This window comes from Podarcis bocagei, assembly GCF_964188305.1.
Source record: "Podarcis bocagei genome assembly, chromosome: 8".
In the NCBI taxonomy this organism is placed as follows: Eukaryota; Metazoa; Chordata; class Lepidosauria; order Squamata; family Lacertidae; genus Podarcis; species Podarcis bocagei.
In genome coordinates this window covers 25,840,934-25,855,993 of record NC_138133.1, presented here as the reverse complement: position 1 = coordinate 25,855,993, position 15,060 = coordinate 25,840,934, and the positions used below count along the sequence as shown (strand labels likewise).

Here is a 15,060-nt window from a genome sequence, read left to right as displayed (position 1 = left end):
AGTGTGCTTATGTCTGCAGTGGGTGAGATTTGCTTCCCATTCCCCTCAGTGTGATGAAATTCTACTAACTAATCGTTGTTACTCTACAGTTGTTCTTTTTTTTTATTAAAATAAATATTGGGTGGTTTGGTGGTGCTTCATAGCACAAGTCAACTACTGAAGAACCGTCCTAAAAGCTAAATGTCTGCATGATGTCACATCCGTTGTACCTGCTGAACAGCTTTGTATGTAAACGAACAGGAATAAAAGACATTGCCCCATTAGAAAAAAACAAAACCCCACACTCGTCTGTCTTGCCAGTAGTACACTATCAACCTCTCTGCTCAAGAGCTCCTTTAGGCAGGTACCTGATTGTTATTATTTTTAAATGAAATATTTAAATATACCTGTGTCTAGTGTCAAGGCAGCTTAGGTAAAGGTAAAGAGACCCCTGACCATTAGGTCCAGTCGTGACCCACTCTGGGGTTGCGGCGCTCATCTCGCTTTATTGGCTGAGGGAGCCGGCGTACAGCTTCCGGGTCATGTGGCCAGCAGGACTAAGCTGCGTCTGGAGAACCAGAGCAGCGCACGGAAATGCCATTTACCTTCCCACCGGAGTGGTACCTATTTATCTACTTGCACTTTGACGTGCTTTCGAACTGCTAGGTGGGCAGGAGCTGGGACCGAGCTAACCCCGTCGCGGGGATTCGAACCGCCAACCTTCTGATCGGCAAGTCCTAGGCTCAGTGGTTTAACCCACAGCACCACCCACGTCCCACCCAAGGCAGCATATAGGCATCCATAAAAGCGTGTTAAAACATTAAAAATCATGTCACACAGTAAGACCTGCTCTCCACTGGATCCATCCCATCAGTTTTAAGTGTTGTAGCTCACTAACTGAGTACATGCCATCCTGATCCAGTCTCCAGCATTTCAGGGGTACGTCTGGGAAAGGGATCTAGTCTCAGAACCTACAGTACCACAGCCAGGCACTGAACACAATACTGAGCTAGATTGGCCCCACGGCTTGAATCTGGCGTTAAGGCAACTTCTCATGTTCCCATCAAAGATGAGTGACAAGGCACTGCCATCCCTGCAAAACGCCAACCTGTTAAACTTTTCAAACCAGGAGAGCATTAGTCTTCATGACTAGTATCTCATTAAGCTCTCCACATGCATCCATGCTCACACAGGAGAACTTCCCGTTTGGAAGTTCTTGCATTATTCATTTGTTTAAAGCAACCTTCCCCCCTCAAGCTGCTGACCTCTAGCTGTAGCTGGGACTACAGTTCCCACCATCCTTGGCCACTGGCTATAATGGCAGCAGCTGGTGGAAGTTGTAGTCCAACTACAGGCCACTAGGTTGGAGGTGCATTTGAAGCGTCTCTCCAAATACATGCTTCAGATTTACCTTTGTCAGGGGCACCGACTTGGGCCCCAATGGCGCCTGTGACGCGTCTTCATGTCATGACATTACGTGGCGGCGCAGCATCACTTACAAGGCCTTGCAGGGTCTCTCAGAGGTTATGTCCGAGGTCTTGTGAGGCCTCCAAAACGACTTCCAGTTTCTACCAGAAGTCGCATTCAGAGGCCTGGCAGAGCCTCTGAATTCCTCTGGGAGGTTGTGTTGGGGCTCCGACGTGACTTCCGGTAGAAACTGGAACTTGCAGGAACAAAGAATTATGAAGCGTTAAAATCGAGATGTGGAAAATATGGAAAAAAACGAGGAGAAGCAGGACTAAGATGTGGAGATTTGCTTCAGAGATCCAGACTGTGGGAAGCTCCGAAAAATTAATAATTATAATTTGGATTATAATTTGGTCTTTTTTATTTTAGTTTTTTTATTGTAATTGAAGTATTATGATTGGATATATTAATTGGATGTTTCTTATTGGAAAATCAATAAACATGATTTTAAAAAAGAAAAAGAAACCAGAACTCGCGTATGAGGTGCTAAGGTGCATTGCATATGAGGTGCTAAGCACACCCACCCCCCAAAATTGTGGGTGTTCTGGCACCCAAGGCCTCCTACACCTGGTGCCTATGGACTTCATTTTATTAATGCCCAGATGCCGTAGTAGCTCCAATAGTTTATTCCTGTTGTTCTTGTGGGAAAGCAAGATTACCACCCTCTCATTTAAAAACAAAACAAAACCCACAAAGAATAGGGAACTTGTTAACAGAATCACAGCAAGAAGCACTAAATGGCTCCACTAGATTCATGCCAGCAGTACTTCCTCTTACAGATGCAGCTCAATATACTTACTCCTTCCCTATTAAGACAGGGCTGTTTCTCGACTGCAACAAATGCAGATGAAGCAGTAAACCTGTTATAGGCCATACCATTTAAGACTGCAGGGGTGGCTCACATGATTGAACGTTCTCCCTACAATAAAATGCAGTACCTCCTTGCACAGAGGAAACTGGCAGTCAGCCCTTCTCCTTGCCATGTGGTTTTTGATAGGTAGGGATTTGTTTTTCTCAAGATAACTGGGTTTCCTGAGTCCCCCATGGTTGAAGTGGTACTGTCCTGGAACAAGTTAGCCTCATAATACACTAGAAGCGAGAAGGAAGCCATAGTGGGAAGAACACAGAGATTGTGTTATGTGTGTAATTTCCAGCACATCCAGTAGATGGCACCCTCAGCCAAACTTTACAGCTTCTAGGACTGATACAAAAAGCAAATGCATGTCTACAAAAGTTCACTCAGTGACAGAAAAAAAGCATGTCATCCCATTCATTATTTTAAAAACAAACAAACAAAAAACACAGAAACAAAAATGCAGGCAGGCCACAATGATGCAAAGCTAAAACTTGTCTGGAAATATTGCCATTTCCTCCTTGATTCGGTTTTCCACAAGTAGCGTGAAGCTGCTGTCTGTATTTTGAATATTATAGCTGACAAAAATCTGCTTTTTCGTCTTGCTGGCTGAAAGAAAAATAGATGCAAAGACTGAGCAAAAAAATGAAGGAGCTAATGTTGCAGCAGTAATGAAAAATACATTATTTTTTTGTTTAGTCGTTTAGTCGTGTCCGACTCTTTGTGACCCCATGGACCAGAGCAGTTCAAATCCCACAGGAGGGTCAGCAATTGATTAAGGGGAGGAGAGAAAATAACCTAATGGCATCTGAAGTAAGCTACCTGGCATCCTTCTGTCTCAAGAGGCTAGGTCAAACTGCTGTGTTAGCAACACCAAAGTGACTTCCCTGGGGTGCAAGACAGGGTGGTGTATATGGAGGGCTTGGGCTGTCCAGAAGACAAGACTCCTCTCTTGTCCTCACTGATGTGGTCCAAAGGAGAGAAGAACAATACGTTTGGCACCAGCTTGGCTGCAAGAGTTGCTGGAAGGAGGCGTGCAAGGCGCCATCCAACCGTCTTAGGGACTCCACTCCCAATTTCTGTAGGGTTTACTCCTTAGCCTATTCTTCTCCCAAAGATGTCTTGCAAGGCAGCAGAGGTTTAGGATCAAGAATTTTCCTTCTCCTAGATGGCTACCTTCCCAGGTGGATCTGCCGCGCGCTTCCCTCTACAGCACATGCAGAAACTGCCTTCTTGACTGTTGGGACACAATATTGGTCTCATCCACTCAATTTGCAGGAGCCTGTCTTTGCATGCAGGGAAAGCCCCTAACTCGCCAAAGGTTTGAGATCCATCGGCTGCCCTCACCAGGTTTAGCTGGACAGTCAAAGCCATTTCCTGGGTGTGTCCACTGTCGCATGCTGACAGCTTCTCGGAGCCACAGGTGAGAGCTGACCAAAGGTGGGCAAACTACCCCAGAAGGAGTATGATGTGTCCCCCACCAGAGGTACTACCCCTTTCTTCCCCTAACACCCCATACACCCCAAACTATCTTCATAACTCAGAATGAATATGATGTTTTAAAAAGAGCGTACACTGCCATAGGCTTATTTCTCTTCAAATGTACTACAGGAAGAGCAGGGAGCCGTTTTCCACTTTGCCAAAAGTGGATGGTAAAGGTAAAGGGACCCCTGACCATTAGGTTCAGTCGTGGCCGACTCTGAGGTTGCGGTGCTCATCTCGCTTTATTGGCCGAGGGAGCTTCCGGGTCATGTGGCCAGCATGACTAAGCCGCTCCTGGCGAACCAGAGCAGCGCACAAAAACACCATTTACCTTCCCACCAGAGCGGTTCCTCTTTATCTACTTGCACTTTGATGTGCTTTCAAACTGCTTGGTTGGCAGGAGGAGGGACCGAGCAACGGGAGCTCACCCCGTCGCGGGGATTCGAACCACCGACCTTCTGATCGGCAAGTGCTAGGCCCTGTGGTTTAACCTACAGCGCCACCCGCGTCCCTAAAGTGGATGGAGCAATGGATATAAATGTTAAGCTTTGGACAGTAAAATCGTTTCAACACATACCCCTCTATATTCTCCATCTAGGCAAGCAAGCAGCACAACCAGAGTCCAAGGACCCATTGCAACCAGACAAATATACTCAAGGCAGATGCAAAGCAGGGCTGGTGAAGGGTGAGACCTAGGCAGAGGGTGCATGCCTGGGAAGAGTCCCTAGGGAGGCCTGGGGGGGCACATTTGACCTCCACGCCTGCAGCTCCCTGCTCATGTGTCAGGGGCAGGCCTGCAATAAATCACACTGAGTAAGTGGAGTTAACTCTTTATTCAAGGATGCACGGTCTGCTCAGGAATGCCAGGCCTACCTAATGAGCACAGCAACTCTTCTCGGAAGGGCAGAGATTAAAGGTCCCCCCACCCTTCCACAGCCCTACCCAGGTCCTTCCCAAGCAATCTGAGTCTGTGCCTGCGTGAAGCTAACTTCTCCTCCTTCGTGCCACTCCTGGTTCTGGTGGACCGGGGGCAAGGGAGAGAGAGCGGAGCTGGTTACTGCAGGAGGGGGAGACACATGAATCTTCTCCAGCCAGACTCATCTTTGCCTCTTGGCCTCCCTCCTGTCCTGCTTCCGCCTCTGCCTCTGATTGTGGACTTCTCTCTGCCTCAGACTCTCCCAGCTCACTAAGCCCTGTTACCTTTTCAGCTTCCAACACTTCCTCCTGCTCCCAGTCTTCTCCCTCTGACCCACCACCAATCTCCAGGCTCTAAACCTTTTTCCCCTGGCGGGTTCCCCAGTCCTCTGAATCCAGCCAGACCACGGCACCGTGCGGCAGGTTTAAAGGTGCACACAATTACATACCTAATTTTTGGGCTAGTGAATTGGAGGTGCTGTTGGAGGAGTCACCAAAGAGTAAGGTAGACGCTGGAATGGAGTCCTGGAAAGAAAGCAAAAAAGTGTGGTGAGTTTTTCTCCATCCTCCAGAAGTGACTCTCTTCTTATTTCATAAAGATATGAGAGAGAGAGAGCACAAGAGGGGCTTGGGTCATGGCAATTTAAAACAGATCACAGACACAAGTAGAGCCATCAGAGCCTGGCCTAGAAAAATGTTTCCATGCTTCTTAAATAGCTGGACAAGACAACTTTAAAAGTCTGTCCTATTACTGAGGTCCAGCCAGCAGAGAAACCAAGCCTGGTTTTGGAGGGAGGTATACAGAAGCATTTTACTCAGCACTATAATACATCCCTGGACGCGGGTGGCGCTATGGGTTAAACCACAGAGCCTAGGACTTGCAGATCAGAAGGTCAGCGGTTTGAATCCCCGCGACGGGGTGAGCTCCCATTGCTCGGTCCCAGATCCTGCCAACCTAGCAGTTCGAAAGCACATCAAAGTGCAAGTAGATAAATAGGTACCACTCCGGCGGGAAGGTAAACGGCGTTTCTGTGTGCTGCTCTGGTTCGTCAGAAGCGGCTTAGTCATGCCAGCTCCCTAGGCCAATAAAGCGAGATGAGCGCCGCCACCCCAGAGTCTGCCACAACTGGACCTAATGGCCAGGGGGCCCTTTACCTTATAATACATCCCTGGTCTTCAACCAGTGGCTTGCAGCTTGATCTAAGGCACGTCATAACAGGAGGACTACCACCATCCAAATATGTGCAAAAAATTAAGAAGCAGGGCCCCAGGTGCATGTTTAGGTTAAAGTTGGGCCCTATGTCTGAGAAGGTTGAAGATACTTGCTATATATCATTAACCAGAATCCAACAGCAGTGCCACAATATTCCTTTTGGGCTGGAGTTATGTCACTTCTGTGCTACACCTGTCACACAAACCTGTTCAAGATTAGCCGGAGAAGGACTCATTCACTCCCTGGCTACGGAGTATTTTGCTTCGTATCCTACTTAAGGAAGCTCAGCAAGCAGAATTCAAAATAAGCAGAGCTCAAGAGGAACAGAAAAAGGCCTGTGGCTTCCACATTAGCCAGAGAGAGAGAGAGAAAGATGCACTTGCTTGTAATAACTCTTGACCCTGTAATGTCAGAAGAGAAACTTGCGGAAGGACCACTCAAGCAAACTTCACCTGCAAACTAGCTAAAGGTGTCTGATTGGACCCAGGAAATGAATCTGCCTTCAAATACGGTGAAAGGGACAAGCCATTACATATCTAAGAAAGGGAAGGGAGGCCGTGCTGGTGCAAAGGCTCCTTGTTCTTTTTGCATTTCATATCCCTCTCACTTCCCCTACATCCTGCAGCTCCCACAAGTGTGTGTGTGTGTGTGCAGTGCTTTTTTCTGGGGGGACGCATACCCTTAAACATCTTGTGAATCTAAGTTTGGTCTCATTGAGGGACAGTGTTTCAATATGAGTAGGAAAATGAGAGTACCCCTAAACATTATTATTTTTTTAATTTTTGCAAAGAAGCACTGTGTTTGTGTGTGATGAAGTGGACCATGAACCAGGAAAACTTATACCTTAATAAATTTGCAAACACTCCATGCATTTACAGCATCTGCCTTTCCCCAAAGGATCCTGGGAACGCTATAGTTTGTTAACTGTGCTGCGCTCTCTTGTTTGTTAACAGTGCTAGGAATTTTCCTTCTGCAACGGTAAACTACAGCTCCCAGGATCCTTTGCGGTGCGTGGAAGAGTCATCTGCTTTAAATGTCTAATGTGTCAGCAGCTGCGCTTTCCCGATCTTAAAACACTCCCATTAACTGATCCTATTCGGAGAATAGGATGGTTGTGGACATCATCATCATCAAAGCCTCTGCATGCTTCTCCGGGGAGAGGGAGAAGAAGCCCGATTTGAGCCCGGGGAAACTTTTCTCCGCGCACGTCCTCTCCAAATCGAGTAGCACCATGGCTCTCTTTTCGTTTCCAGCCTGCAAAGAGGGAGGCCAGTGGTACGACGGCGGGACGTGGGAACGAAGAAACGAACTAATATTTAATTGCATCAGCCATAGCAATAAAACAATGCGATATACAAAGAACAGAAATAAAAAGTCACATTATATAAAACACATTTTAGGGGTTTGAATCCGTAGTCAAAGAGTGGATCTGATTCCGTTTGCCCCAGCTAAAAACCTTGCAACCTTTGCTGTCCCCTGCTCATCTTGACCTGCCGAGAGAAAAAGGACAGTGTGGCAGTGGCTGGGCGACCGGGAATGGACAATAAAAGGGGGGGGAGGGTAACCTTCATTCCTCAAGTCTTTTGTGCATGCGCCACCGATCCGCGACGGGGAGGTGCGAAGTTGCAAGCAACGCATCCTCCCCGTCGTCGTCCCCCCCGTCCCACCCGCCCTCCTCCAACACCGGGGTTCAGAGGAGCACCCGAGAGAGAGGACTCACGCGCGGGGTGCACATGGCCACGGCCAGGTTGCCGAGTTTGGGCTCTTCCCCGACCCAGAGGAAGAGCGAGTCCCGCAGGCGCATGGCGTGGAAGTGCACCAGCTGCTCCGACAGGCGCCCGCAGAAGTTGTGCACCGAGATCCGCTCGCCCGACGCCCCCATAGCCGAGACCGGCTCGGCGGCCTCTTCGCCCGGTTCCGGCAGCTCCTCCATTGCTGCAGTTCAGCCGCCGGCGGCAGCGGCAGGCCAAAGCAAGCGATCCCCGAGCCCTTCCGGCAGGCTTTTCACTTTCAGTTTGTCAAAGGCGGCCAAGTTGGGCTCGACTCCCCTTTTATATATGTGTGTGCCCGTTCAGACGGCGCTGAAGGGCGGCTGGTTTTAGAGAGGAGATCAAGCTAAAAAGTATTCACTGTTTACAGGGCTGGATTTAGGTTTGATGCAGCCCTAAGCTACTGAAGGTAATGGGGCCATTTATATGTCCAGCTGTCCTTTGTCAACAACAAATTGTCGCTGTTTTTTGTGTTGAATATATGCTATATGGTAATTTATGGACCTAATAGGTCCATACACAACACAAAACGCTGTATGTAGGTTTTATTTTATTTGTTTTTTATCTTATATTTTGAAAACGTACATCCAGTTTTCTTTTCCTTCAAATTTTTGTGGGGCCCTAACCTATAGGTTGTTTAGCTTATACATAAATCTGGCACTGACTGTTTACTATTATATCCTAATGGATTATTGCAGTGCTTTTTTTCACACAAAAAAAAGTTCAGGGGTACTCTAATTTTGACTCCAGAAAAATCACCATTTTATAGTTCAAAGTGGGGGAAATAAATACAGTACATGGGCAAAAGTACAAAGATTCATAAAATGTTTAGGGGTATGCGTACCCCTGTGTCCGTCTGTCCCGCCCAGAAAAAAAGCACTGGATTATTGAATATTGCTTTATTTCAGGGGTACACAACCTGACACCCTCCAGATGTTATTGGACTACATCTCCCATCATCCCTGATCACTGGCTGGGGCTGATGGGAGTTATAGTCCAGAAACATCTGGAGGGCTGCAGGTTGTGCATCCCTGCTTTATTTGATAAAAGTTGTTTACAGTGGTACCTCAGGTTAAGTACTTAATTCGTTCCGGAGGTCCGTTCTTAACCTGAAACTGTTCTTAACCTGAAGCACCACTTTAGCTAATGGGGCCTCCTGCTGCCGCCGCGCCACCAGAGCACGATTTCTGTTCTCATCCTGAAGCAAAGTCCTTAACCCGAGGTAATATTTCTGGGTTAGTGGAGTCTGTAACCTGAAGCGTATGTAACCCGAGGTACCACTGTATTTTAAAGTTATTGTGGCGGGTCAGATTATTATGTGTTGGAAGCCACCCAGAATGGCTTGGGCTACTCAGTCAGATGGGCGGGGTACGAATAATAAAATTATTATTATTTCCAGTGGGGCGGGGGGGGTGAGGTTTGCAGCCATGCGAGGTCTCCAAAAACAAGGGAAGAAAGTGTGTTTGTGTCATAGGCTTTATGGACTTGCTAAAATTCAGATGCAAGCTTTGAGTTGCATATACAGTGGTGCCTCGCAAGACGAAATTAATTCGTTCCGCATGTCTCTTCGTCTTGCGAGTTTTTCGTCTTGCGATGCATGGTTTCCCATAGGAATGCATTGAATGCTGTCCCGGGGAGATTTTAAAATGCTGGGGGTCGGCAGCGAACGCTTCGCTCCCGCCCGCCAGCATTTTAAGATCGCCCGGGGCAGGCGGGGGGGAAGGCAGGCGGGGGGGAGCAAAGACTTTTGCCCCCCGCCGGCCTTCAGAAGAGGTCCTCTTCTGAAGGCCGGCTGTGGGCGAAAGTCTTTGCTCCCGACCGCCAGCATTTCCCTATGGGCTTTCGTCTTGCGATGCAAGCCCATAGGGAAATTCGTCTTGCGAAGCGCCTCCAAAACAGAAAACCCTTTCGTCTTGCGGGTTTTCCGTCTTGCGAGGCATTCGTCTTGCGGGGTGCCACTGTAACTCTCTTTCCAGGATATACCTGCTGAGCAGAAAATGAAGATGAGATCATAGATTTCCTAAGTGTCTGGACTAGATGCAAATCCAGTAGTTAAATGTTCACAGCAAGGTCTAAGCTGTGGTTCTGACTGTGCTGGCTGTGGGGTGTGTGCACTGTATTATTTTATGCAATGAGATCATCTGAACATAACCCTGTATGGGAAGTTTTAAATGTCTGGTGTTTTGTTAAGTTTTTATATTCTGTTGGAAGCCGCCCAGAGTGGCTGGGGCAACCCAGTCAGATGGGCGGTGTATAAGTAATAAATTAACATCATTATCATCATCATCTCCAAAGGTGTTTTGCAGCAGAGTTCTAATTACTGTACACAAAAAGTACAGGTAGTCATGTTGGTCCAGTTAAAACAACAACAACCCTAAGCCTAATGACTCATCTCATGAGCTGAAGGAAAAGTACTGGAGAACACAAAAGACTGCTCACAACTTTGTGACATTCTGGCTGGCCCTAATAGGGTATTACCCTATTGTGGTTTTTCAGTTTGTCCTAAGTCTGTTTTACTGAGAAGCTCAATGGCAGTTCAATGGGATTACTCCCTAGTAAGTGCAAAGCCCCTGTGTGCAAATACAGCCCTTTCCTATACATAGTTAGAATACACCTAAGCCTTGTTACACAATCCGCTTCATAGGTGTGAGTTGGAAGTGTGCACGGGATTTCAGATCATACAAGGAAGTAAGTTGTTCTGGGTTCAGTGAGACTCACTTCCTGGAAAATTTGCATAGGATAACAGCTTTAATCTGGTAACTTGGCAGTAGCTTTTCACAAAGAATGGTCCCCCTCCCTTTTTTTAATTAGCTATTGCCTACCAAAGCAAAACTAGCAAAATATGGCTCACTTTTTAAGACTTCTTAGGTTATCCATGCTGTAGTTCAGACCACCTTGCAGCCTAACCTACCTCACAGGGCTGATGTGAGGATGAAATTGATTATATATATAATCTGTTTTGGACACAGGTGGTGCTGTGGGTTAAACCACAGAGCCTAGAACTTGCTGATCAGAAGGTCAGCAGTTCGAATCCCCGCGATGGGGTGAGCTCCCGTTGCTCGGTCCCTGCTCCTGCCAACCTAGCAGTTCAAAAGCACATCAAAGTGAAAGTAGATAAATAGGTACCGTTCTGGTGGGAAGGTAAACGGTGTTTCCGTGCGCTGCTCTGGTTCGCCAGGAGTGGCTTAGTCATGCTGGCCACATGACCCGGAAGCTGTATGCCGGCTCTCTCAGCCAATAAAGCGAGATGAGTGCCACAACTCCAGAGTCGGCCACGACGACCTAATGACCAGGGGTCCCTTTACCTTTACCTTTTTATAATCTGTTTGCTTACGCGCCCACTGCTTTGCTTCCTTTCCTAAAAAAAAGGCGGGAGGAGAGATCTGCAACAAATCAATTGGTTCTGTGGAACATCTCAGAGTATAAATGTCAGACAGGCACCAGCGACCTAGAGGAGTGATGTCTCATCTGACCACTAGATGGAGGATATTTCTTATTCCTTTCTGGGGTCTCTTGTCTGTTATAAATATTAATGAGGCACCCAGGAGTTGCTGATTCAACTTTTTCTCTGTTCCTGTGTGCTGAATTTAAAGGGGGAACGTGTCTATTTAAAGATGTACCCTTGCTTGAAAGAACAATCCTGTAAAATTGGCACTTCACAGACTTAACAGAAATAGGCAACAGTTATTTCTGCAATCTCGATCCTCCTTTTTCTAGTGGCTGTGGTTTTGAGATTTGCCATGATTCAGAAATTCACCTTGTTCACTGTGTCTTTTTATTCTTAATTGCAGGGATGTGCCTTCGTGTACGTTTGTGCAGAGAAAATAAACAGAGCTTGCATGTGTGAGATGTCCAGCAGAATGGGAGGGGAACAAGCTACTCTGCAGAACAGGATGTAAACTCCTGAGTCGTGGGTGCTCTTCAAGCTGGCAGTGTGGTGTAGTGGTTAAGAGCGGTAGTCTCGTAATCTGGGGAACTGGGTTCGTGTCTCCGCTCCTCCACATGCAGCTGCTGGGTGACCTTGGGCCAGTCACACTTCTTTGAAGTCTCTCAGCCCCACTCACCTCACAGAGTGTTTGTTGTGGGGGGAGGAAGGGAAAGGAGATTGTTAGCCGCTTTGAGACTCCTGAAGGGGAGTGAAAGGCGGGATATCAAATCCAAACTCTTCTTCTTCTTCTTCTTCTGGTTGTCCAAACTAGAGGTCACCAGCCCTTTTCATGTCCAGGGGCACATTTGGAAGTCTAAGAAGTGGAAGCCAGTGTGGTGTAGTGGTTAAGAGCGGTGGACTCGTAATCTGGGGAACCGGGTTCGCATCCCCGCTCCTCCACATGCAGCTGCTGGGTGACCTTGGGCCAGTCACACTTCTCTGAAGTCTCTCAGCCCCACTCACCTCACAGAGTGTTTGTTGTGGGGGAGGGAGGGAAAGGAGAATGTTAGCCACTTTGAAACTCCTTCGGGTAGTGATAAAGCAGGATATCAAATCCAAACTCTTCTTCTTCTTCTAAGAAACTCAAGGACACCACAAAATACCTATTTCACAGAAGTAAAAAGCTGGGGAGACCCCCACCCCAAAAACACAAAAAATCAGGCAAAACATCAACACTCCCCCAAATAAATAAAGCTGACAAAAGGAAGCCCCTTCCCACAGAAAAAAACCTGTCACAGACCCAACCAAAAACAACAACAAAAGCAGGGAGAGGTCATTTTAAACAAAACTAAAAATTTGAAAGCATAAGGAGTCTCGAGGGACACTAGGAGTATTTGAGGGTTCCATAGTGCCCACAGGCCGTGTCCCCCCCCCACATGGGGGTACTAAATGGTACTCAGTACCGGCACCCCTTTTTTCTAGAAGAAAAGCACTGCCCACAGGCACCAAGTTGGGGACCCAGCCACTAAACCAAAACAGCTACGTGTTTTCCTCGCAGGGGAAAATGTTGAAAGCAATTTACATAGTTTAATAGCTACTGACTGAAAATTCCTGTTAAGCTGGGTTGGTCTCCTTATGGCTGGAGAACTCAGGTTTGAGCATGAGATACTCAACAGAGCATGGAGAAGGTCACTCTTCGGACTTTGGGGGAAGGAAGCAGAGCAATTTGAATGGAGGGATGCAAATTAGTAGCTGAAGTCCAGTGGGGGGGGGGGAGTCCATTGTTTTTTGAGATTCTGCTGGTTGCTGTATGTACAGTGCCTGTTTGCTCCCACTGTGCTCTGCTTGCACATGTTTAAATAAAGCAAAGACCCCATAAGTCCTCAGTGCTTTTTTCATCCTGGCTTGCTGGAACTTCACACCAAGTGGAAGTGGACTTCAATTCTAGAAAAGAAAGTTTGGGAGGCTATCCTTGCCACCCTTGTAGCAAACTAAGGCCTGGGGGCCGGATCCGGCCCAATCACCTTCTAAATCCGGCCCGTGGATGATCCGGGAATCAGCGTGTTTTTACATGAGTAGAATGTGTCCTTTTATTTAAAATGCATCTCTGGGTTATTTGTGGGGCCTGCCTGGTGTTTTTACATGAGTAGAAGGCTGGCTTTTATTTAAAATGCATCTCTGGTTTATTTGTGGGGCATAGGAATTCATTCATTCCCCCCCCAAAATATATATATATATAGTCCAGCCCCCCCCCCCACAAGGTCTGAGGGACAGAATAAGTTTGCTGACCCCTGGCTTAGCCCCACCAGTTCTTGCTGTTGTACTCTTGCCACATTTCTCGGTCTTGTGCATGAACAGATTTCTACAGAGAGGTCATTGTCTAAACCGAAAGAATCAGGGGGCTACACATGTTACAGCACTTGCGGTACCCACCCATCAACAGATGATGACTGTTGCCATCTTTGATGTACTGGTCACCTGTTTTGTGGTCAGGAGAGGGGAATGGGGGACTGCTTTGAATTCAGCACCTGTTCCTCCCTTCCTCCAACTGGCCATCAGCGCTGTTGTAAGGGGTACTAAGATAACCTATAGAAAGGAAATAAAGTGCTAATGGCACTATCCTATCAGAGACAAGTCATGCTGAGTTCAGTAAGTCTTGCTCCCAGGTAAGTAGGTACAGTACAGGGTTTTTTATTTATTTTATTGAATTTATCTACCGCCCTATACCCAGAGGTCTCAGGGCGGTTCACAGAAAATATTATGATATATAAAATCAAAATAAGAACAATAACACAAACAGAGAGAGAGAGAGAGAGAGAGTCACATTTTAAAAGGGTATAGGATGTCCATCAGGTAAGCCAAAGAACTGGTTAAAAAGAAATGTTTTTGCTTGGCGCCTAAAGGTGTATAATGAAGGCACCAGGCGAACTTCCCTGGGGAGATCATTCCACAGATGGGGAGCCACTGCAGAGAAGGCCCTGTCTCATGTTGCCACCCTCTTCTGGGCCTCTCAAGGAGTTGCAGCATATGTAATACAGTCATACCTCAGGTTGAAATAGCTTTGGGATGAGTATTTTTGGGTTGCGCTCCGCCATAGCTGTCAACTTTCAGATTTGAAAATAAGGGATCAGCAGCCTCAAAAGTAAGGGATCAGCAGTCTCACCTGTTCCAGGGACAGTCTACGGGATATCTAACAATCCGGGATAGCAGCGGGAAGTAGCGGGAAACGGCACTGGAATAAGGGAATTTCCCGGGGGGAAAGGGAAGGTTGACAGCTATGCGCTCCACAGCGACCCGGAAGTAACGGAGCACATTACTTCTGGGTTTCACTGCTCGCACATGCGCAGATGGTCAAAATGACATCACGTGCATGCGTGGAAGCAGCGAATCGCGACCCGCGCAGACACACGGACGCGGGTTGCGTTCACTTCAGGATGTGAACAGGGCTGCAGAACGGATCCCGTTTGCATCCAGAGGTACCACTGTACTGCTATTACTTAAGTCATAAACCACTTTTATGATATATGTCCGGAGAATCTGTCAGTTCTGACTGACCTGGATAAAGCTGATAGTACAAGGACTTTACACAATCACTTTTGTGCCTGGTATTTGAAGATTGCAGCCATGTGTGTGACGAGGAAAAGACAGTAAAATTAATTTGGTCTGTAAGTTGATTTTAAGCCATGTATGTGAGAAATAAGACAATTCTATATTCTTGGCATAGCAGCTACTCTTCATATTCTCTGCTTTTAAGCAAGGGAAGAATGCAGCCAAGAATGAAAAGGTTACAGGGTGCTGGGTGGCAGAGATCCTGTTTTAAATGCAGCTTGTTTCCAAGACTAGGCTGGTTGCCTAGGAAACTGCAGAAGGTGGAATTTGATGGGCTGTATGGCCAGACTGAGCGTCAGAGCTGTGGGAAGAGTTTCAACATAGGAAGGAGGGATGTCTCTGTGGAAGTAAAAGGAGACCTCGAAAAAGGAAAGTGGGACAAAAATTGCGAACCATGAAGATTTAT

General features: G+C 47.1%; 2 protein-coding genes across 2 annotated transcripts in view; one reads left to right on the top strand and one right to left on the bottom strand.

Annotated features, from left to right (window-relative positions):
- The window catches only part of SLC22A23 (solute carrier family 22 member 23), a 107,667-nt gene extending 96,066 nt beyond the window's left edge, over nt 1–11,601 (top strand). Inside the window, exon 11 of the mRNA XM_081206357.1 lies at nt 11,470–11,601. Coding sequence (XP_081062483.1) covers nt 11,470–11,506 — 37 coding nt within the window. The 3' untranslated portion in view covers nt 11,507–11,601. The remainder of the gene's footprint in view (nt 1–11,469) is intronic.
- On the bottom strand, nt 2,050–7,880 carry PSMG4 (proteasome assembly chaperone 4). Its single transcript, XM_081206705.1, has 3 exons — nt 7,630–7,880; nt 5,146–5,221; nt 2,050–2,908 (listed from the first exon to the last, which is right to left on the bottom strand). Exons 1-3 carry the CDS (start codon nt 7,840–7,842, stop codon nt 2,787–2,789), a joined length of 411 nt encoding a protein of 136 aa, XP_081062831.1. The 5' UTR covers nt 7,843–7,880; the 3' UTR covers nt 2,050–2,786.
- Nucleotides 11,602–15,060: the final 3,459 nt, after the last annotated feature.